The sequence below is a fragment of the Psilocybe cubensis genome, chromosome 3, assembly GCF_017499595.1.
Source record: "Psilocybe cubensis strain MGC-MH-2018 chromosome 3, whole genome shotgun sequence".
Taxonomy (NCBI): domain Eukaryota; kingdom Fungi; phylum Basidiomycota; class Agaricomycetes; order Agaricales; family Agrocybaceae; genus Psilocybe; species Psilocybe cubensis.
Genome location: NC_063001.1, coordinates 3,379,002 through 3,399,578, shown reverse-complemented (window position 1 = coordinate 3,399,578; position 20,577 = coordinate 3,379,002). Strand labels below are relative to the sequence as shown.

General features: G+C 47.5%; 5 protein-coding genes across 5 annotated transcripts; all 5 read right to left on the bottom strand.

Annotated features, from left to right (window-relative positions):
* Positions 1–97: 97 nt before the first annotated feature.
* Positions 98–1,282, bottom strand: JR316_0003930 (Mitochondrial distribution and morphology protein 12; the record flags this gene model as incomplete). The annotated part of the gene is made up of 1 exon (XM_047889699.1): positions 98–1,282. One exon carries the CDS (start codon positions 1,280–1,282, stop codon positions 98–100), a length of 1,185 nt encoding a protein of 394 aa, XP_047752073.1.
* A 912-nt stretch (positions 1,283–2,194) lies between these two features.
* Positions 2,195–7,973, bottom strand: JR316_0003929 (Golgi apyrase; the record flags this gene model as incomplete). The annotated part of the gene is made up of 8 exons (XM_047889698.1): positions 2,195–4,275; positions 4,337–4,559; positions 5,063–5,236; positions 5,294–5,437; positions 5,488–5,571; positions 5,627–6,397; positions 6,456–7,169; positions 7,227–7,973. The coding sequence occupies 8 exons, from the start codon at positions 7,971–7,973 to the stop codon at positions 2,195–2,197; spliced, it is 4,938 nt and encodes a 1,645-aa protein (XP_047752072.1).
* Positions 7,974–10,176: 2,203 nt separating this feature from the next.
* On the bottom strand, positions 10,177–11,490 carry JR316_0003928 (uncharacterized protein; the record flags this gene model as incomplete). The annotated part of the gene is made up of 2 exons (XM_047889697.1): positions 10,177–10,383; positions 10,450–11,490. 2 exons carry the CDS (start codon positions 11,488–11,490, stop codon positions 10,177–10,179), a joined length of 1,248 nt encoding a protein of 415 aa, XP_047752071.1.
* Positions 11,491–13,903: 2,413 nt separating this feature from the next.
* On the bottom strand, positions 13,904–14,407 carry JR316_0003927 (uncharacterized protein; the record flags this gene model as incomplete). The annotated part of the gene is made up of 1 exon (XM_047889696.1): positions 13,904–14,407. The coding sequence occupies one exon, from the start codon at positions 14,405–14,407 to the stop codon at positions 13,904–13,906; it is 504 nt and encodes a 167-aa protein (XP_047752070.1).
* Positions 14,408–15,980: 1,573 nt separating this feature from the next.
* Positions 15,981–19,507, bottom strand: JR316_0003926 (Protein priB; the record flags this gene model as incomplete). Its single annotated transcript, XM_047889695.1, has 13 exons — positions 15,981–16,192; positions 16,266–16,734; positions 16,794–17,059; positions 17,121–17,283; positions 17,345–17,423; positions 17,492–17,665; positions 17,723–17,936; positions 17,993–18,071; positions 18,131–18,149; positions 18,202–18,307; positions 18,358–18,758; positions 18,810–18,941; positions 18,996–19,507. 13 exons carry the CDS (start codon positions 19,505–19,507, stop codon positions 15,981–15,983), a joined length of 2,826 nt encoding a protein of 941 aa, XP_047752069.1.
* Between the last annotated feature and the right edge of the window lie 1,070 nt (positions 19,508–20,577).

The following is a 20,577-nucleotide window of genomic DNA, read 5'->3' as shown; positions in this document are numbered from 1 at the left end:
GAATTATCGATGATAATGAGAATAGGGAAATTTTGACAAGGATGTATTCTGTAATATTCCATCCGCATCATCCCTCAATTACAATAATTCAATTGTTTCACGGATCACCCATCACAAGCGTATGGAAATTAGGAAATACGAGTTCTTCTTCCACCGTTTTGCGTATGACGTCCTGGATGAAGCGTTCGACTCGAGTAACATTCTTTAGGACATGCTTGTCTGCCTGACCAATTTCGCTTTCAATGTATATCGAGGGAAGTAGTCTTTGACCTATTGGCAGTGGTTTCGATGGGCGAGAAGGGGTGCTTGGGGGTGGGGAATCGTCGTCGAGTTCTGGAGGTGTTGATATAGTAGAGTCGCGTTTTGGGCGGTCACCCGCTGGCCCGTAAGGGTCCAAGTCGTCGAGAATACAAATATGTATACGTTTACGCTGACCTTCGTACGCCACGGCTAGCTCACCGTTGAAAACAATGCCTGTTATTGACAGTTTGATAGGGAGAGACATGAACATAGGTGAGGGATAGTTGATGAGCAGAGAAGTCGTTAGTGTGATGCGTAGGTTTGAATGCCAATTGACGTGGAGGTGGAGTTGTAAGTTTGGATATGGGTTCGGTGGGGGCTCCTGTTTCTCAGGTTGTTCTTCCAAGTTAGGAGGGAAAGGATCGCTGAGGGAGTCGCTAGAAGAAAGGGGAATATTTGATTGTGCTTCTGTACCAACATGCTCATATTCGTGACTGCTGCTGCGTCGCATAGGGCCAGCAGGGAACGGAGTTACAGGATTAGGATTCGGGTACATTGGCGTGCTTTGCCAAAGCGGCTGGGGTCGATGTCGAAAATCAGATAGATTTGGTGTCGAGTTCCACATGTCAGCACTGGGCGTAGATATCGGCGACCTCAGCGCCGGTATTGAGGAATACAAGTCAGTCGGTCCACGACCATATCGAATGTGTGGAGGCAGGTGTTGGTAGGCCAGAGATTCTTCCCGGCCGACAGCTCTCCTGGAGACCCACTCAAAGCCCTCTTCATCATCAGCACCTTCTGTAACTTTGACAGGTCCTCTGTCAGAATCGTTGTCCTCCTCGTCTTCCAAAAAGTCGCGATAGATGTCGCGCAGGTCGACCAATTCCACATCTGGTGCCGTTGTACCAAATTCCAGCGATGTGACTTCCACAGGCCCAATAAAAGATGGCCTTTCAGCATTTTTTAATTGTCTGTTGAGAACATCGACGAGATAGGATGCCAATGTAGCATCAAGCTTGACCCATTCCAAATCTATTGACATTGTCGCGATGGCATAAAGGAAAGGGAGAGTCACATGATTTTAATGAGCGTAGTACCACTACAACTGCCGTCTAAAATTGGAACGTGTATAAAAATTGATTTTAGTTCCTATATGAAATAATATTATCCGTCCTGAAGAGTCCGCCAACCAAAGTCCAGTGTTCAAACATGTCACAGGCAAAGTACAATAAAAATACTGAAAACAAAAAATACGACATTAGATAAAAACGCCAGAAATGTATGCTTCATCCACAAGGTGCGCAAATAGTTGAAACTTTCCTGTGACAACCCGGATAAGATCGTCCTCCACGTTCTCCGCCTCATATCCCAAAAGACAAAATATCTCGATATTCTAACGATAGACTGACAGTCTTCTGCGCCCCTGCCGCGCTGAGCCGAAGGCACTAGTCTTCGAAAGGCACAAAGTAGCACAGAAACCGAAGGCATCGACATCATCTTCCACTCAGGTCCCGCAACTCGCCATAGTTTAACGACCCCTTTTCTGGAGTCTTAATGAATTCCGCCGCACCGAAACCTCTGTTGGCCATGTGGAATAAGTGTATCCGCTCACATGGAAGAGGGCCACTGAGAAAGAACATCACAAAATCAACGGGGCGTCTCTCCGAAGGCTCGCGTTCCCAATTTCTGGGTGTAGCGCTGCCGTGCGATATAGAACCGGAGCAACGGAATCTCTAGATATAGATCATGGTTGCGTCCACCGTAGCCCATTCCCACCAATTTCGACATCGGTGGGTGGGATTGGTAATTATGTCATGTCGTAAATCTGTCTGCACGAGGAAAGAAAAGTTTGGATTGCCGGATGTAGAGAGAGAAGTGACACGAACATCGACGGAGATATTGCGAAAACTTTAAACGCGGCAGATTTATGACCTAATGCCGCTGTCGTTGAAGTTCATTGTAGTTGCGCCTTTCCATTGATATGATATGAACTATTCGCTCGTGAGATTGCAACTGGCCGCGGTGCCATGGTCGACAGGTTTATCTGCGACGTATTTCGTGAACGTGAGGTCATGAGAGACGATGGTGTTCCCAATATGCTGCTGTCATCCGGGAATCCTTGTAGAGGTGAGGGAGAACGGGAAGCATATTGAGTAGAACTCGCTGTAGCTGCAATGCCATTGGGAAGAGAAAATGATCTCGTCGGAGAGGTACGTGACGTGCTTGGCATCATGTGGCGGAGAGTTGGATTATTAGAAGTAACAACTGAGAGGGGAGCGGTTGGTTTTCGGCGAGACGAAAATAACTGCTTCATAGGATACATCCATTTACCGCTGGCTGAGGATGGTGATGGAGGCCTATTCATTTTCCCTTCTTCCATGAGTTCGTTGTAAGAACTATCGCGCCTTGAAGCCTTGTGTATCGTGCGTAGGCAGGATGCACGCAGTTGTCTGCGCATGGGATAGCCGATCCCAATTACCATGAATATAATGAGGACATAAAACAAAAATAAAACAGGTGAAAACCCAAGGGAATGGCGGGTCAAAGATGATGGTAGGTGAGGTGATATCCTTTCTTCGATGCCACCCAAAGAAAGGAATGGAGGCCGAATGGGTTGAATAGGAAAGTTCTCGATATCTTCAATGTCATCAATGGGATCCACCAAAGGTTTGGATGTCTTTACGAGAGGTGGGACTTCTTTACTGGCTTCTAAAACCATCTTCCCAAGCGTCCAACTGATAGCAATGTCGCCAACGCTATCCAAAGATTGGAATGTCGGTCGTCCCAGTCCCTTTTTCCCAGCTTCTTCAGCCACTTTTTCACCGTCTGTCGTGTCGTTGCCTCCCGGGTCCACAAGGCGAGGCATTTTGATGCCCTCATGAAGAACATTTACAATCCAGGCGGCCTTGAAGCACTGCATTTGAAGCCGAGGTAGCTCCACCTGAGGGCCCCATTGTCCAGCCTCTACAATTTTGTCATCTTGTATCACTTCGCCGTCTCCACCGAGACGGTGACGCGCTCGTGATTCTTCATGCTCCTTAAGGATGCCTGACCAATCCCTTGAACAGAATTCTGAGGCAGCACGCTCGTATTGGACGAAGTCATACGCGCCGCCCAAGCCAAATATGTGCTCCGAGGAATACCAATATTCTGAGACCCCGATAAAGTGAGAAACAGAAAAATCTATTGGTGGAACGTGGACACCGTTCATTAAACAGGGAGTATCAGGGCACGGGGTAGAAGTGTTTAGCAAGGTCGCCGTCTTTTTCAAGCATTGCTCAAAAGAACCGGTGCCTAACATTTTGTGGGATTTTTTCAAATGGGCTGTCGCTGGATCCGTCGTATGCACAGGCAGCTCTTTTAATTCTAGATTTTTCGGCAAACATGGATCCGGTACCAGGTGATGCTTTTCATCAAAGTCGTATTCATCATCATCATCATCGTCGTCGTCGTTTCCGTGTCCTCTTTGGGTGTCATATTCCGTGATGGCCTGTCCGACATAGCGCTCTCTCGCCTGGTTGGTTCCGTAGCCTAGCCATGTTGTTACAAAGACTTTATGGTGTATCTCGTCGCCTCCAAGTAGCCGTAGACGGACATCCACCAAATTCTTCGTTTTCGCTTGATTCTCCAAACTTGGCTCAAATGCAATTTGAGTAGACGCTCCTCCCATGTCAAGGAATCCATAGGTTGTTCTGTTTTGACTGAAGCCAGAAAACCCATCCATAAGGTAATTGACGGCTATCCACCCGAAAAGGCCTTCCTCTTCCCCAGTAATGATTCGTACACTCGCACCACAAGGACCAGCATCCGACTGGCTCTCTATTTTGAAGTTTGAATGGGTAACGAGAAAGCGACATGTCTCCAACAGTATTTCAGCCTGTTTCTTTGGCGTCAAAAGGCGCATACCCGCAGTCGCCAGCAAGAATATGGGCGTCTCCTGGTGAAGAGATGGGGGAATGTGTTCTCGGGCGTGGCTCAACAACGGCCGCAAATAGGTTCCAACGTCCTGCGGGTTCTCTGCCAGAGAAGACAATCCTAATCACCGCAGTTTAAAACGTCAGTGTACGCGTTGAAAATTCATGCATAGATTACTTGCCTGGTTCAACCTTTGTCACCCATAGGTCATTATCTTTTGTCCCCTTCTCTACTTTCGGTAGCTGGTACGCCAGTTGACTTCCCTTTTGGACATGAATAGTCCTTGGGTCTCTCCAACTATATATTTGAAGCCTTGATCCCGACGAGCCAGCGTCGATGACGATACCGAAATGGCGCCCAGCGAGCCAGGGGTCGTTCGCTGTGGGAGGTGCCATTGCCCCTCTCTATAGTTTTTCAATGAAATGCCGATACCAGTCGATGAAGCAGTCGAGACAAGCAATTCAAGGAAAAGACCTAAGATATAGCCGAATAGCACAGCGCACAAAACCCAGAACAAGTGCGTGTAGTGGCAGGACAAGCCCTTAGACATATTTCATTTTAGAATTCAAGAATCTTGTCACGGACACGTGTCACTCAAACCTAACTTTATCTCGCACAGTGGCTCAAATAAATTCCAGCATGCAGAGGTAAAAGTTATACATAGTAGTAAGTGAACATATGTACATGTATATTGTTGACTATTAAATAGTTGAAATGATCCCCACCAGTACGATTGAAGCATACAATTTCAACAAATTGATTATCCTTGATAATTTTGAATTGAGAGATTCCTTCTAGGTCTAGATGAGCTCCCCTGCCTGCTGTGTATGCTAGGCATAGACGTCGTGTTTCCGGCTATGGCGTTTAGGCTCTTCGTCTTCTTGGATTTCAAGGCAGCAACCTTTACCTCTCGTAAGCGTTTTACGTCGAACACCCAATCCCTTTCTGACAGCAATTTCGTTCCTTTGTCGTACAACACTTGCTCCTCTTCTGACCCAAGAAGGCCCATTTGTGTGCGATCGCCAGAGCGCCAGAGCAAAATTTGTCGAACTGACTCGGGCACCAAGATAGTGGAGCAGTACTGCAGAACAGCCATCAACCTACTGGAACTGCTCAGAGTGCGAAAGATTACCCCTACCTCAATTTGACTGAGCTTTGTTAGAGATTTGAAAGGGACGAAGTTGCGCTGCTTTGGAACTGTAGCTACAGCTTCGATTGGTTTTTGGTCCTCTGCCATAGCGGTCAAATCAGATTTAATATCGTAGTCACCATCTTCAGTGTCCTGCCAATCAGTCAGCGTCGCGGTAAAGAGAGATTATTCGAGATTCAAACCATTGTCGGTGCCAGACTCGAAGGAGGTGGAGAAGACGGCGCCTCAGATGTTGTTGCTAGACTGTCTATGTGGGATGGTTTGGGCTAATAAAATTGCAATAAACATATGATCTATCTGTTGGGAATCTAATGAGCTCACCAGTAAAGCCGCCAACGAGCTAGAGGAAGGAGATGAAGAATGCAACGGTCTGGGGAAAGGCGAAGGTTCAAAACGCATAGCAGAATCTGGATAAACATAGTCGGGAGAGGTTGGGTCAGGTTCAATCGCCTCAGCGGGCAGTGGTGATTGAGCATCCCCCTCTTTGGAAGCAGAGGATTTGATATCGCCAGCCACATTGGGCACTGTCTCAATAAATGTCGGAGGGGGTTTCGCTGAGCTACCAGAAGGGAGGGTCCCCACCGCCGGAATATCGGAAGTGGTATTATCGCCTAACGCGAGTTCCGCTTCGGGAGGAGCAGGTGCTTCGTTATTTTCTACTTGGGTCACGTCTTGTACACTGTCGAGGACGATAGGTTGTGGTGATATATCGGACACATTATCCATGACTTCATCTTCTTTGTCATCTCTCAGACACCAGTTCCGCACGAGCTTGTCCACAACTTTGACCTCCTTCGGATCCATCAAGCCCCACATTGCCGCTGAATTTGCCACATTCTTTCGCCACTTGCCACCCTTGACGAAGTCGTCATGCTTCTCCCTTGTAGGTGTATATCTTCCATCCATGATGGCCCGAAGAATTTCCTTAGTATATGTGAACTGATGGCGTATATCAAGCAACTTAAAATCTTCCCGTGAAGGAGGTGGGTCTAGAGGGACAGGACTAGGGGATCTATCTTCTTCAGGTGGTGTCAAATCATCTTCATCCGGATCATCCTCTTTGTGTACATAAAAGCTTTCAAATTTGCCCATCTTAAGCAACGAGTTAGATCAACGTCTGAACAAATAGGGCGGATCGCATCCAACGTACAAGACATGTCGCGAATTCTGATTGCGAGGATGTATAAAACCATCCCCGTGGTATTTCCTGACATGAGCTATCCACCCAGGTCACTTTGTATTTACCGGCCCGTGATGGATTGGCAGATGGGACGAATTCTTCGATTCTCGCTGGCCAGTAGATATTTGTTTGGAGTTTCTCCTTGGCAAGTACAAGTTCTCCAGGGATAGTCAAGAGCATATCAGGCTCGTTCGCAGAGAGATACTGCCAGTCACGGGTATTTGGTTTTGCCTTTTCTTTGCCCTTTCCTTTGTTTTTGGGAGCAGCCTTTGAGCTAGCTTGGGAAGTGACAGGTTTTGCCGGTACAGAAGATGATTGGGAGGCAGGATGAGAAAGTGACACATATTCCGGAAGGTCGTCGTCCGTAGTTGATAATGAGGCGATATCGACGTTGCTACTCGAATCCGAGTCGATCATGATGATATCCGCATCGCGCTTCAAGTCCTGAATTGCACCTTGCCACCGCTCTATAATGTCGTCTTGTGTCAAATTTAGCGCCTCCTTTTCTCCCGTTGAGGTGTTTTGAGAAGGTACGTAAGTTGGATTCTTAAACTTCATTTTGGTAAGTGGGCTCGGTTGGGGTATAGTGTTAACTTTCGTTGGAGAAAATATTTGCACTACTTTGGTATCTTTGCCGAAGAGTCTGACTTCAAGAGGTGTATCGATAGTACGACACCTTTGAACCTGACAATAAAACAACAGTTAGCGGTGATTAAAACAAACGTAAATTCAGATGCGCACCTTCCCCGGCCACCATAACCCTTTCTCATCGCCTTGAGGGCGGTCCTCATAAGCATCTAGTGTCTCTGGGTTCACCAAAGTCCAAACATAAGAATCCAGGCTAAAATCTTGATATACAATTTTTCGCGTTGGCTTTGGTCTAGTCTTTCCTGGAGCTGACGATTTGGAAGTCGATGCCTTCGAAGTGGTAGGTTTAGATAATTTTGAAGATGAAGCTTTAGGAATTGTAGGAGTCAAGGTTGTATCCTCATACATAGTGTCTTCGAAGTCATAAAAAGGAAATGGTTTCGCTAGTCGTTTAGCCTTCGACACAACATCCTCAGGGCTAGTTGGGCGTTCATCCGAAGACATTGAGGTAAGGTCTGTAAGGTCGGACAGATCCTCCAGTCCACTCCGTTTTCTTTGATGGGTGGACGACACCTTCGACGGGCCTTCAACAAGATCCACAACATTATGTTTTGGTGACGTGTGTATAGACGTGGCCTCCTTCAATATCGTAAGTTGAGGCTTAGGTGTGGCATTTCCACTGAGAGGCTCGGATGGCGCATTAATAGGCGCTGCGGCCTCTGTCATCTTGGCTTTCTTCTTACTACGTCCAGATTGTTTACCAGCGCGTCTTTTCCCTTTCGAGGCCTCAACGTCGGGTTCCGAGCCAGATTCCGCTACCTGGATCGCAACTGCCTCGGCAGCCGCTCTGGCGGCTTTTCGTCGTGGAATGAGCGTGGCATCTGATGTGGTATCTTCCATAGAACGATGCGTAGAGATTTACTACCACATAAGTGGTTTTCAAGGTAAAGTTTCGGACCTTTGGGTAAGAGACCAGGATTAATGGTGATCAAGGACAATTGAGTGCCGAATCCGTGGTTCTTTCATGGCCGTGACAAGCCCACGCGTTGGTTCGTATCACGCCGATTGTCACAAAGCCTGATCGCGTTCTTGATGTCTTGGAGAGTTTCTATTTGTGGTAATTGTTTAATCATTTTCAGTCCCCTTTGAGCCTTGATCGCGCTTTGTTGCGCTTTCAACCTTCTTTCTTGGAAAAATATCCCTGAAAATTCATTAAAAGTCCTTTTGAACTTTCAGATAAGTATTACATGTCAGTTTCCAAGTCGGCTGCATCCACAAATGATTTTGCCCGCGCCTGTTCTGGCATTGATCACATCGCCAGCGTCCCCATGCTGCCAGCAGACTGTTGAACAGTTTGTAGCCTTAGATGAGCCTTGAATCTGAAGGACTGGATACCATGAGATATCGTGAAAGCCTTATAGATAGATCCATGCATGCACTTATGTCAATCACGCACGCCTCCAGGACTGAGTGTCGGCCGTCGAATTTAATGAGTCGCTGCGTGTTGGTGCCATGTCATTTTTGTGTCATTTACCAGTAGTCTATTATGGGCATATAACTTTCAAGTACATTATTAGAAAGAGACTGCGAGGCGCACGCCCCGAATTCATGAATATGTGCAAGTATTAATCTACTTATGTATAAGCTTAGATCCTCCTTTAGATTTAACTTTGAGATAGAAAATAAGATAGTGAATGAGGAAAGAGGTGACTTAAATGTGTTTCGAGATAGAGATTGTGAAACCGATTTTACAAGAACTTCGGACGGTGAAAAAAATGAGAAAGAAAGCTCGGCATTTGTTAGAATCCGTTAAGACTCTGGACTCGGGGAAAGCTTGCATGTGTAATGCATTTCGTTATGAATGGCAAGGGAGTTAGCGGGATGGCTTATAAGCAAAGTAGCTATGAATTGGGCAAGATTGACTTGGAGAACACATTGTAGAGGAAAAATGGACAAATAACGTTCTCCATATAGTCTGGCTCTGGTGTCCTCATTAGAAAAACAAGGTTTTGAAAACACGTAACTTCCGCGATCAAGCTGTCCGTCCGACGTTTTTGCCCATCAGCCAGGCCGCAAACGTCCTATAGATGTCGTAACTACCCGTGAATCCTGGAAGGATCACTTGAAGATAGCATAGGTAGCCTCGCAGCTATCATCCCGCTTCCATTCCTATGTATGAACCGGGCAGAGATGTAGGTGCGTTGCTGTCGGTCAGATACGATAGGGCTGAGATGCAGGGTTTAGAGATAATACCGCAGTGGCGATGAGAGAAGACGCGCAGCATGTCAAAAACGAACGTGCGAATCGCCATGGCATACGAATGGCATTGTGGACATGAAAGGTGTTCATAGATAGATTAGAGGACAAATGCACAGCTTGGGCATCGCGCTGCGCCGAGTGGGGGATCACTCTTTGGCGAAAAAATTTCATCGTAGGTGGGCCGCAGCATCTCAACGCAGACAAAATACGTGTTGAGGTTGAAGAACCCCATTTTCAACTCGTATTCCATGCCACACCCAAAGAGCTATGCGATACATGAATGAAGTCGTTTTGCTATCCGACAAGTCGTCCGAACAACTCCTTCGGCCGCTAATTGTAGAATCCGCTAATAGTAGACTCAACTCGTGTTGGTGAAAATTTCGTTCATGAGCCTCTGAACGAGCAAAATATTTCCGGTTTGTTTCTCCATCGGGTAGGAAGACGCTTTCGTGGCGAAAATAGCAGAGAAGTAATCGAGTTTGGGCGTAGGGTATTAACAGCATATTTTCCATATTTGGGTTCCCCCTACAGAATTATGGAACGAGTGCACTATGATAGGCAGGGCGATGGAACGAGGCATGAAGTGCATAGACTGATACATTGACAATGTCAAGATCAAAAGAAAGGATAGAAGAGCGAGCGAGGAAATTCCGAGGCAGGGTATGTTTATCATCGATGAAAAATTAAGCCGAAAGGAATGAATGTAAGGAAAGGAGCGGTTTAGGTTCTTGGTTCTTTCTCTAGGACAATAAGTAGACAGCCGGTTGACGGTTGTAGGGCGTTTTATCGATTCTTCGTTAATCCTCATTCTTGCGGTGCTGTGGTGGTGGTGTAGTTGTCAAATTTACTCTGCCCTATGTTGAGCTCCTATCGAATGGCGCCTGTGCAGCTTTCTTCCACTACTAGTGGATGACCCTCGCGACGACCCCGAGGAGGAAAACATATTTCCGAACAGGCGATGGAAAAATGGTTTCTTTTCACCAAAATAAGGTGAGGTAGGTGATTTTGTGGTGGACGTAGCAGTAACTATTGAAGGTTCGGGACTAGGATCCTGCACAGAACAGTTTATCATCAGAATCCGCCCCAGCGTCTTTCGTGATTATTTTGTCGGACTCACAATCACATGTACTTTTTGACCATGATTTGGAAGAACGTAATAGGTACTACCAGACTTCTCACTACCCAACGACTCAACTGAAGCGGAAGGATCTCTCCTGCTGGAGCGACCCAATGATCGGTAATTACGATTAACGCTAACATCATGCGCGGATGCGGTATGTCGGTGCGACCCCACCGACGGATACGGTGTTGGATAGGCAGGTGGATACTGCCCCGGAACCGGCGCAGAGTGGCTATACATCATACCATTAGCTCCCATCTGCGGTGGATGGTGGAACATGGCGGGAGGTGCATAGTGAGGACGTTGGGTATGGTGTGAGGGTGCATAGATTATTGCGGGAGGGTGTTTAGCATGTCCATGACGCGGCCATGCATGGGGAGTTTGAGCGAAGCTAACTTGCTGAGAGGTCGGAGATACCCCTTGCTGATTCGCTGCATGTGAAGCATAATAGGGTGATTGAGATTGCAGATGCGAAGGGATGAAAGGTACGTCCGGAACCGGCTCCTCGTGACGCTCCGACGGCCTAGGGACGGACCTCGACCTAGAATGACCGGGACGTGAAGAGGTCGATGAAGCTGGAGCGTCGCCGTATGTTGGCAAAATTTTAATTTCCTCTGGTACGTTTGGGTCGGGCCTGCGGTGACGAGATTGATGGGACGGCGAATCAGCACTGGAGCCCGACCTTGAATGATTAGATGGATGATTATATGGATGAGAGTGTGATCGCGTCAAGTTAGGTTCTTGATGACGTTTGGAACCCGACATGGACCCATGTACGCCATTGGGATGAGGAATGGGGACGTCAGGCCTGCCGTCGTTATAGCGCAGGACCATCTTTGGTGGCGTCGAGTGAGAGCTGTCGGCTTCAGAAGGCGGTGACGAAGGCACCAGACCATCTAGAACAGATGGTGGAACAGAGGGAGAATAGAGTCCCCCCTCGTAGCCCGTGGGTGAACATGCTTGAACCCAGTGAGCTGTCCTTTCACGAGCAGACATGTAGTCGCGATAGGCCTGCGAGGACGTTGTGTACTCGGTCATCTCTGGAAAGGTCGGTCCACGTCAAAGACAAAGACAAAAAACCGGACTTTATGAAAGATGGGAAAGGGTAGCCAGGCTATGGGAGTAGAAGTGCTTTATAGTTCAGCAGAAGCCGATAGCAGGAAACCCGGAGCGGTTTGCGGGGTTGATTCAGTGGTAAATGAACTTGGGTAAGTTTTGTAGGATATTCCCGGGTATCTAGTAGGTTGAATAAAGATTTTGCCATATTTTGGGTGGATAAGATCAGAACGTGTTCACCTCGAGGCACGACGGAAAAGTCAAACCCATAATCCTAGAACCAAGTCAACAACCGTGGGTACGGCGGTCCGGCCACAACAACTACCACGCCCCTTGCACCCGACTCCTTCATCCTCAATTTTCGTATTATATCGTCGCCAGGGTGCTCGGTCGACTTCTAGCTGCATTACGCCCGTAAAAATTACATTTTGACTTTATGAATCTGCAGGTCCAAGGGTCATCTACCCGGCGATACTAATCTAGTCTCTGCAGGGATCCCAACACTACAGAAAAAGTATTTGCCCTGCTGCCCTGATGTTTATAGACATTTAATAGAATCCCAGATGACTCATTATCAGACGTGTGCCACGCAGCATGGCTGCACTGGCGATGAAGATTTTACGACCAACCATACTTTGGGACTGGCAGTGTCGATCCCGAGCACAGCTGAGGAATTTCTCCTTCCACGTCAGTGATAAAGGAATGGCCTCTGCCTTTTATGCAGATAGGATAGTAGCCGTCTTTTCTTTGGAAACAAGCTTGTTCACTTTATGAAAGACTGTTCAGTTTGGTTTGTTCATTTCGCTGCTGTCAATCATCAAAGAACACCCGGAGAGCTGAATGGGTTGACTCACAGACGCATGATTCTGACCGACATCTTTAGCTATGTATCAGAGAGCTCTTTCTTCAAGACAAGAGCATTTTGATTGATGGAGATGGGGGAAATGAAATGCTCATACGTATGGAACTTTTCTCGTATGAACGTGAGTCTACATCCTCCGTAAATCCGGCCGGCCAGAGGACACTGATAAGGCACCTGAACACCAAAAATACGGCTTGCTCATGTAAAAGAAACAGACTAGCTCCTTGGCTAGAAATATAAGAAAGTCACGCGGTTGGATATTTTGATAGACCTTGCCTGACGCGGAGAGTAAGCCATTCACAACAACTGGCTCCGCTGGGTGGCTTATGGGTCGATGGAAAGATCGCGGGTCCGTCCATTCATACCACTTTCCCTCTCAGATTTACACAAGTAGTGTTGGAGAGCCAGTGTCAGAGCAGCACCATCGCCCCACTCAAAAGATCGACACGAAGCTGAACCCTAAGCACTGTTGATCGTCCTATACTTTTTTACGACAGAAATAAGGCGAGTTCATTCAACTCGAACTTCTATGATTAGACTTCTCTCTCGATGACATATCATTTCCGCGGTGGGAAAAATAGTAACACTGCACAGTTCAAGATCATGACAAGCTAGTTCCTCCAAGAAGGCAGAGTAAGAGTGTCTGAGGAAGCGAACCACCTCATTGAGTCTGTATCAAATGACCATTGCGAATCCTTCGCGGTTTGGTTCCGCCTGATCATGCGTCGCAAAAGTGGTCGCCATATTACCATGATATAGACCAGAATCGGAGCCTCGTCGCCAGATTTGTCCAAAAGTTGGTCAGAATACATGGCCCAAAATCGGCCTTACGTTCTCAAGGTCCTGGAGCTCAGCGTCGAGAACAGTGGACATGACGGGCCGGGTTCGAGATTAAAAGGTGTAATGGTCGACAAGCGGGGTCTGCGGATAGCTGTTCTAGTGGTTTTCTGAACCCATCGAGATACGTTTCCTAGCAGATTGGAAACAGGCCGCAGATCATCAACAATGCACATTTTGCGCAGCTTGTCGAATCCAGTTGTGGATTCCACATCCCTCTTGAGTTTTTGACAGTTAGGGGCAGAAGAGATCGTTGTGGGAGCGATGTGCAAAGACGAAGAATGAATAAGGTTGCAAGAAGGTTTCTTGCATCGACGTGACAGATATTCTCTGTCGTCGCGAGTGGGGACTGGAGTAGTTTAAGTCGCGCATGATGGTTATTTGAATTCAAATACATGAACCATGACAGTGGTACGTATTCAATAACATCGACCGCATTTTCCAAGCGGTTTTAACAAGTTGCGAGGAAGTCGAGCTTGGAGGTTTTTGCTTCTTGTTATCATGGAACTATTATGCCTGTGTTCAAACACCATAAGAATCATTCAAAGGGTGCGAGAGACATGCATTACCATTTGGAATTGAAATAGATGGGAAGTTATTTCAAGTTGGGCATTGAAACGCAGTGCGCATCCATCGTACAGTCGCATTTATATCAAGCATTGCATAAATAAAACCAACATTTTATTTGAGACGCAGCTATAAAGAAACGCAGAGAAAATGCAACACTGTGAGGACAACAAGAACAAGCCAATGAGACATGTCGGGTTTGTAATTGGAAGAGCTGGGAAGGCCTGACGAGCTCGCACTCGGCAGTGCCCCGGACTGGGGTGGGGTAACAGCGCCCGAAGAGTCGGATACCATATCTGTACCAGAAGAAGCATCGCCGTCGGTACCTTTTACCATCGTCGAGCTTCCCGTTGTGAAACCTGGGGCACTGGGACTGGAAATCGACGAGCCAGAAGACGGGGGCCCGACGACGCCCCCTCCCTGGATCGGCAAATAGCTTACAGCCTCCGTTTGAGTTGCAGTGCTTCCTTGCGCGACGATGGTGCATATTGCCAGCGTTGGGGAAGTTGGTGCGCCGGGGGTTCCCGAGAAGGTACATTCTTCTCCGAGCGTGAGTTGTGCTCGAGAGTTGGCATACGTCAGATAAACGTCGTTTGGGCCTTGAACGAGCGTGGCTGCATGAATGTGGTTCATGGACGTTGGACATGGCAAAAGATATCGTCGTCAATGTTATGAAGGTGAACGCCGGCCCGCTATGGTGGGAACCTTTGGACGAGCAAAGGCGTTGAACTCACCAGTGCCAATAAAATCTACATAGCTTGATGTATCGGTCGCGTCAGGTTGGCCTTTGTATAGAGCCCATGTGGTACGGCCGTCGCTTCCAATTCCTATCACATTGGCGCTTAACGGTCGCGGGTCAATTCCTGGAACATACAGAGACGTGCTCTGCGATCGTATCAAAACAGCTATACAAACAAGCAGAAATCATCATCAGAGCCAGACGGCGAAGGGGAAAATAAAATATACTCACGGGCAATGACTAAAACGAACAAGAAGGTGTGAATCGTGCGATTCCAAAGAAAGGTGGCGTTGAACTTCATGATGACACCCCCCTTCCCCTTCCCCCTCAAAATTTCAATAATCCAATATACTCAAAGGGAATCAGATTCCCGTGGAGAGAGGTCTTTGAGTGATCTAAGTCGTCGCGAGGAAATTACGCTCGAAGTTGTCGGTTATGAAAACCGCAATTAAAGACCATTCAATCTCCTTGGAGAGTATCGTGGCCTGCCTTGCATGTTATTGAGTAATGAGTCAAGGCCGCTTGTCTTGGGGGCGTCGAAAACGCGTCACCTCAAGGCCCATCCTTGCCCAACGTGACCAAAAACAGAACATGTGCCCGCACAGCGTGCGTCGAGGTGGAAGAGCGTGGTTGGGCTTTGGAAAGACCATACCAACTCGACACCCAAAGATCCATCACACCCTCGGTCGTATGACCTTCGAGGGCTTACAAAAGACAAAAAAAGGTCAGAGTCAAGGTGCAGACTTGTGCAATTAGTACTCCTAGATAGTTTACACGTAAGAAACTGGTGAGATGCAAACGATTGTTCGAATTATTTTCATTGGCAGTTAGCTTTTCGACAGGGCGCGGCCGCCGAGTCCCGCTAAACGCAATCCTGGGAACACATTTCAAGATTTTCGAGAAAGAGAGACACACAATCTGACTGTCCAGTAACAAGTGTCCAGTGTAAACTATTTTTCCACTCCCTAAAGGAACTTTCAAAAAAAAAAAAGAGGAATTGCATTCTATGAACAGAAATAAGCTTATTGTTGTACTCGTACTGGTAGTTCCTAGAAAAATTATACACAAGATCATAATGCGACATGAGAGTTTTAAGTAGCTACAAGCCTACAACTTTAATCTTTTCGTAATGGGGGATTGAGGGATGAGCACATAGTGGTATGTTGAGGTGCGAATATGATATATAAAAAAGAAAAATTGATTACCAGATATTCCCGGGAGGCAATGGAGTGATGATAAAGAGGACACAAAAATACGTGATGGGGGAGGGAGGGAGGGAGGGGAAGGGGGAAAAGGCGGATCGTTGTTCTCCAGCATGTCATAAAGGCAAGGCGTCACAATGAACGCAAACAGAATAGAACAAAAAAAACGGAGGGACAGGCGAAATACAACTACAAAGGAAAGGGGTCCAATTTTTCGGGTTTTTAGAAAGAAAAGAAAAAAAATTCAAATAAAACAAGAACAACGCTATGAATCGATCTTGATGCCAGATTCTTTTCGTTGGTTGTCAAAGGCCGCATTGATGCTTGTCTGCGTAAGTGAGTTGTGTCCAGGATGCATTCTTCCCGGGGTGTTAGCCCCAGACTGCATGGGCGAGTTTCCAAAGCGGGGTGTGATAAGCCCACTACCTCCAGCTCCGAAAACAAATCCACCAGCGAGACCATCCATACCACTATAGCCTACAAAACGAGATACATTTTAGCAAATCTGTGGGAATAAAGCGCGAGAAGAACAAAAAACAATCGGTCTCACCTGGAACAAGCATACTATCCCAAAAGCCGCTGCTCAGAATATTCTCCATTGTAAGAGCTCCCATGCTATCTTCCGACGGATTGGGCGCCATCGTCGGGGGGAATGTAGACATATCCGCAACGGGCCCCATCTCGCTGTCAAACTGGAACTCATTCAGCGAAAAGACAGGATCGTGACCAAACGTTCCCTGGTGTCCAAAGCTACTCGGTGTATGTGATCCACCGTGGACGTCATTGGATTGCTCGCCGTCTATGTTCCCATGGACCTTGTCCTCGTCATTGACAGACGCGTGACTACTGGGTTGTTGCTCGAGTTTCGCGGAAATCAGAGCGTGGAGGAAGCCGCTGTATAAAGCAGGAGTGTGAAGAGGGTTGGCCGCAATGCTCTCGAGAGTATCAGCGACGTCCTTGACGAGAGACAACGTCGATTGTTCATTGTCGAGGAACGCCTGGAATTCAGGTCGGACAAGCTGTGGTACGCAATCAAATCAGACAAACATCAACAAGGATAAAAAAAGATATGTCGAACCTTGAGCAAACTTAGCACGGCGTAGGAAGTTTGCACAAAGTGGGAGTCAGGGGAGTACTTGATGTAACCGCTGGGGCCCAACTTGTCACGGACAAGAGTAGCACATGCATGTGCTGAAGTATGCACACGGGCAAAGAAATGGCCAATATCCAAAGGATTACGCTCCAGAGCATTTTGAAGCCCGAAAGAATTCAAAACCAGCATGGCATAGTTGAAGTAAAACTGAGAAATCAGTTTCTTGTACTCGGCAGCAGGTGCTGGTTCGGCTATACAAAGCAGGCGCCATAAGCAAAGGAGTAAAGAGAACCGGCGACGAAATATATCTACCTTCCCAATTTGTGCCATCTATCCATTTCTGTTTCCAGCCATATATCTGCGACTCGAAGGTTTTGATGATGAGCAAATAGTCGCAATGCACCTGCAACCCAGAAGGGGTATCGGTTCCGCTGTAAAGGAACTCCAGGCTCCGCGATAGTATCCGCTGCAACTCCTGAACATCGACTTATATTTAGCCAAAGCTAAACTCTGATAAGTCATAAAAAGACACTGACTGCGTATGCCGCCAAAGAGGCGTCCGAAGGGCTCGCCACATGGGAAGTATACCATGCTGTTGTGTTTCTAATGATATAACTAAGTAGATAAGACATGTCAATTAGAGGCGCATCCCATGATAACATGAAAAAAATTAAATGGCTCACTCTTCTTTCACCGAACTCGGCTTCCCCATCTGAGCGCTGAAACTTCGGTCGAGGCAAAAACATAGGATCCACGTTCTCTCTCTATTGTGGACTTCGACATCACGGGTTTTGCCTTCCTGTGTATCTTGGCTCGTCACGGCGGTCTTTCGGTGTAGATTAAGGTCGGTCGCCATCCTAATAGACCCCTTTGAGTATTTGGAATAAAGTAAGCGAATCTGAGTATAATGTTACCTGATAGCCATCCCCAAAAGAAGCCATGTTTTGTCTTGCTCGTAACGCTCGACGGCTCCGCAGCCCCATAAGGCAAGGAGTAGGTATGCCTGCACGATTTCGACAGACTTGTACCCCTTCGCGGGAACACTGAACGCGAGCCTCTTTGCCAACTCTGTGAGTTTGGGATGTAGCTCCGGTTTAGAAGTGTAGAATTTGCTGGCAATGGAGCAGACTGATGATTGTGGACATTAGATTATTAAAAGCATGACAATCAAGAAACAAACTTACTCGTCGTCAACAAGAAAGGTGACCGAGAGCAGACGAGGGATGGTGTGTGGAAATTGCGATCTAGCAAATTACAGTGCATCTGAAACAAGCGCTTTGTTAGATTCCACTTTTGGCGACAAAGACAGGGATACTATTTACATTTACGTGGTCAAAGTAGCTGCACACTTAGATTAGAAACATGTAAAGATAGGAAACGGTAAATAACTTACATGTTGAAGAGTTCAACGACTTCTTCGGTTGAAACAAAGCTGAGCATCTCGGGCTGAATCTGACGCTCAATGTACAATCGACGAAGTGGAAGAATCGTCATCGGGCCTAATAAACATAAGTATCTAATGAAATGTTCTGGAAGAAGTAGCATTTACCAGGTTTGAAGTAATTGTCACTGGCAACACCAAGTTTGGGATTTTCGTCAGGATGCGGCCTTGCCATGATCCCGGTCGTGTTGGTCGCCTGGGCTCTTCGATTCGCCAAGCTTGCCTCAGCAAGCAGCCCGAGGGGATTTAGGGCATTGTCTGGCAGAGAATGTAGTTTAGGAGATCCAGGCGCGTGTTGTTGGGGTTTCGGGGGATGAGCATAAGACGATGTAGCTGGTGGTGGAGTAGGTGATTCCGCGAGCAGGGCCTGTGTGCCTACAGTTTGGGCAGAAGGGGAGGGAGATCGTGAAATCATTCCCGAAGTGATGCTCGGGTTACCGATGGAACGCAGGACAGTGTCCAACGTCCGTTCCATCTTCCGCAGAGATCGGGTAAGAATCTCATGCTTCCTGCATGGATGTCAATATCACGAAAATAAGAGTGGACGTCGGGAGACATACTTGGAAGACCTTTTCCCTCTGTTTGACTCTTCAAAGATGCATTCGTGGTTCCCCGACTGACACCGTTTACAGGGAGGCCCTTGTTCCGCTCCGACACATTTCATTTTGAGACGTCGGCATACCGTACATGCTCTGGGGAACCCAAGTCAACAACGGGGTTAAGACGCGCAGACGGATATAACTAACCGAGATCCTCTTGTCGGCTTTGCCTTGACCTCCTCCTTCTCTGCAACGGGACTGTTCATCTCGGACTCGTCGTCCTTGCGCGCCTTTTTGCGACTGTCGTTCATTGTGCTGTTCGAGATTGATGAAGAGGGCCGTTTGCCATTGAGATTTGAAGAAGAAGAGGGATACATATGTTCTGTAGGCGGAGTGCCAATTGTATCCGATCCTTGAGAAGAAGGCGATGAGTAATTTGGAGGAAGAGACAGATGTTGCGGAATATGGGGTGGATGCTGCTGCTGCTGGTAATTTGAATAATAAGGGGGATAGAGAGCCAATGCAGGGTCGATAGGTATTGAGGGGGAAGGCGGGGGCTGCATTGACTGCTGGGACATTGAATGGTCGTTGTGCATTGAATAATCCTGGTGGTGAGGAAGTTGTAAGTGATCAGGATAAGAGAGTGATGGGAAGTATTGGGGTTGCGGGGCATAGGGAGATGAATAAGCAAAAGGTGATGGTGGCATCACGGCGCGCATAGTAGAGAAATATAGCAGGATATGACAGCGCTTTCGTTCGCGAAAAGGAGCGCCAAAGACGTAGCAGGAGGAAATGAAGCACACAGGACACCTTTAAACGAGAAAAGAGAGCAACTCACGTGTATAGACAAAGACTGATTTTGATTAAGAGGTTATGCACCTTCGCGTGGCGCTACGAAAGCTACGCAGTTGGGAAACTAGCAAAGAGAGTGAGAAAGAGATGAGAATGGAACTGCAAGATGGCCAGATACCGCAAGATTCGAGATCCCGCGTTTGGGGAAAAACTTACACGCTTGTACAGAAACGAAGCTCGGAGGCTGATAGCTGCTTTTCACAGTGCCGAACCGAGTTTAGGGACTCACCCACGCACGCCCCACAAATCCAGCAGATCTGCAGCTGCCAACGGCTCTGATATGTCCAAATCTCAGAATTCGGCGGTGTGGTCAAAGTCAAGTTCTTTCCCTGTCACCCGCCGTGACTGCCCGTTACCCCCTCTGTGACTCCCCTCCCTCCCCTCTCCGTGACTGTGACCCTCGGCCTGCACATGCCGACCATCTCGTTTTAGACATATCTCTCTCCGTTCTGTTGGATAACTGACAAAAGAACGGTACCTTTATCCCCCTCTCTGCGAATACACCTCTCTATTTTCGCCCTGCCCGACACTTTGGCCATCGCAATCCTCTCTCTACTTTAAACTGTCTATTATAGTCTCTCCTGTAGTTGCGAGGGCATAGCTCCGAACCGGCTCTGCCCCCACTCATTCAGCGCACCGCACCCCATAGCGCGTTCTGCTCGGTCATCAAACTGCCTGGATCCATATCCCGCCATATGGACGCGTTTGCAGTCTCGTAATGCTCGACTTTCGTAAACTCCACTAGATTAAGCACTCTCGCTAACGATTTCCGGATCGTTTCGTCCGGATTGTAATTATGCAATCATATCAGAGCCTTTCTTTCCCGCCCGTCCGTTTCAAAGCTTAAAATCAGTGCATTAGGATCAACAGTCCAAAGGATATAGGCTAGCTGATGAATTGGCCTCGAATCTACCTGGTGTCAAGTCACAGCTGGTAG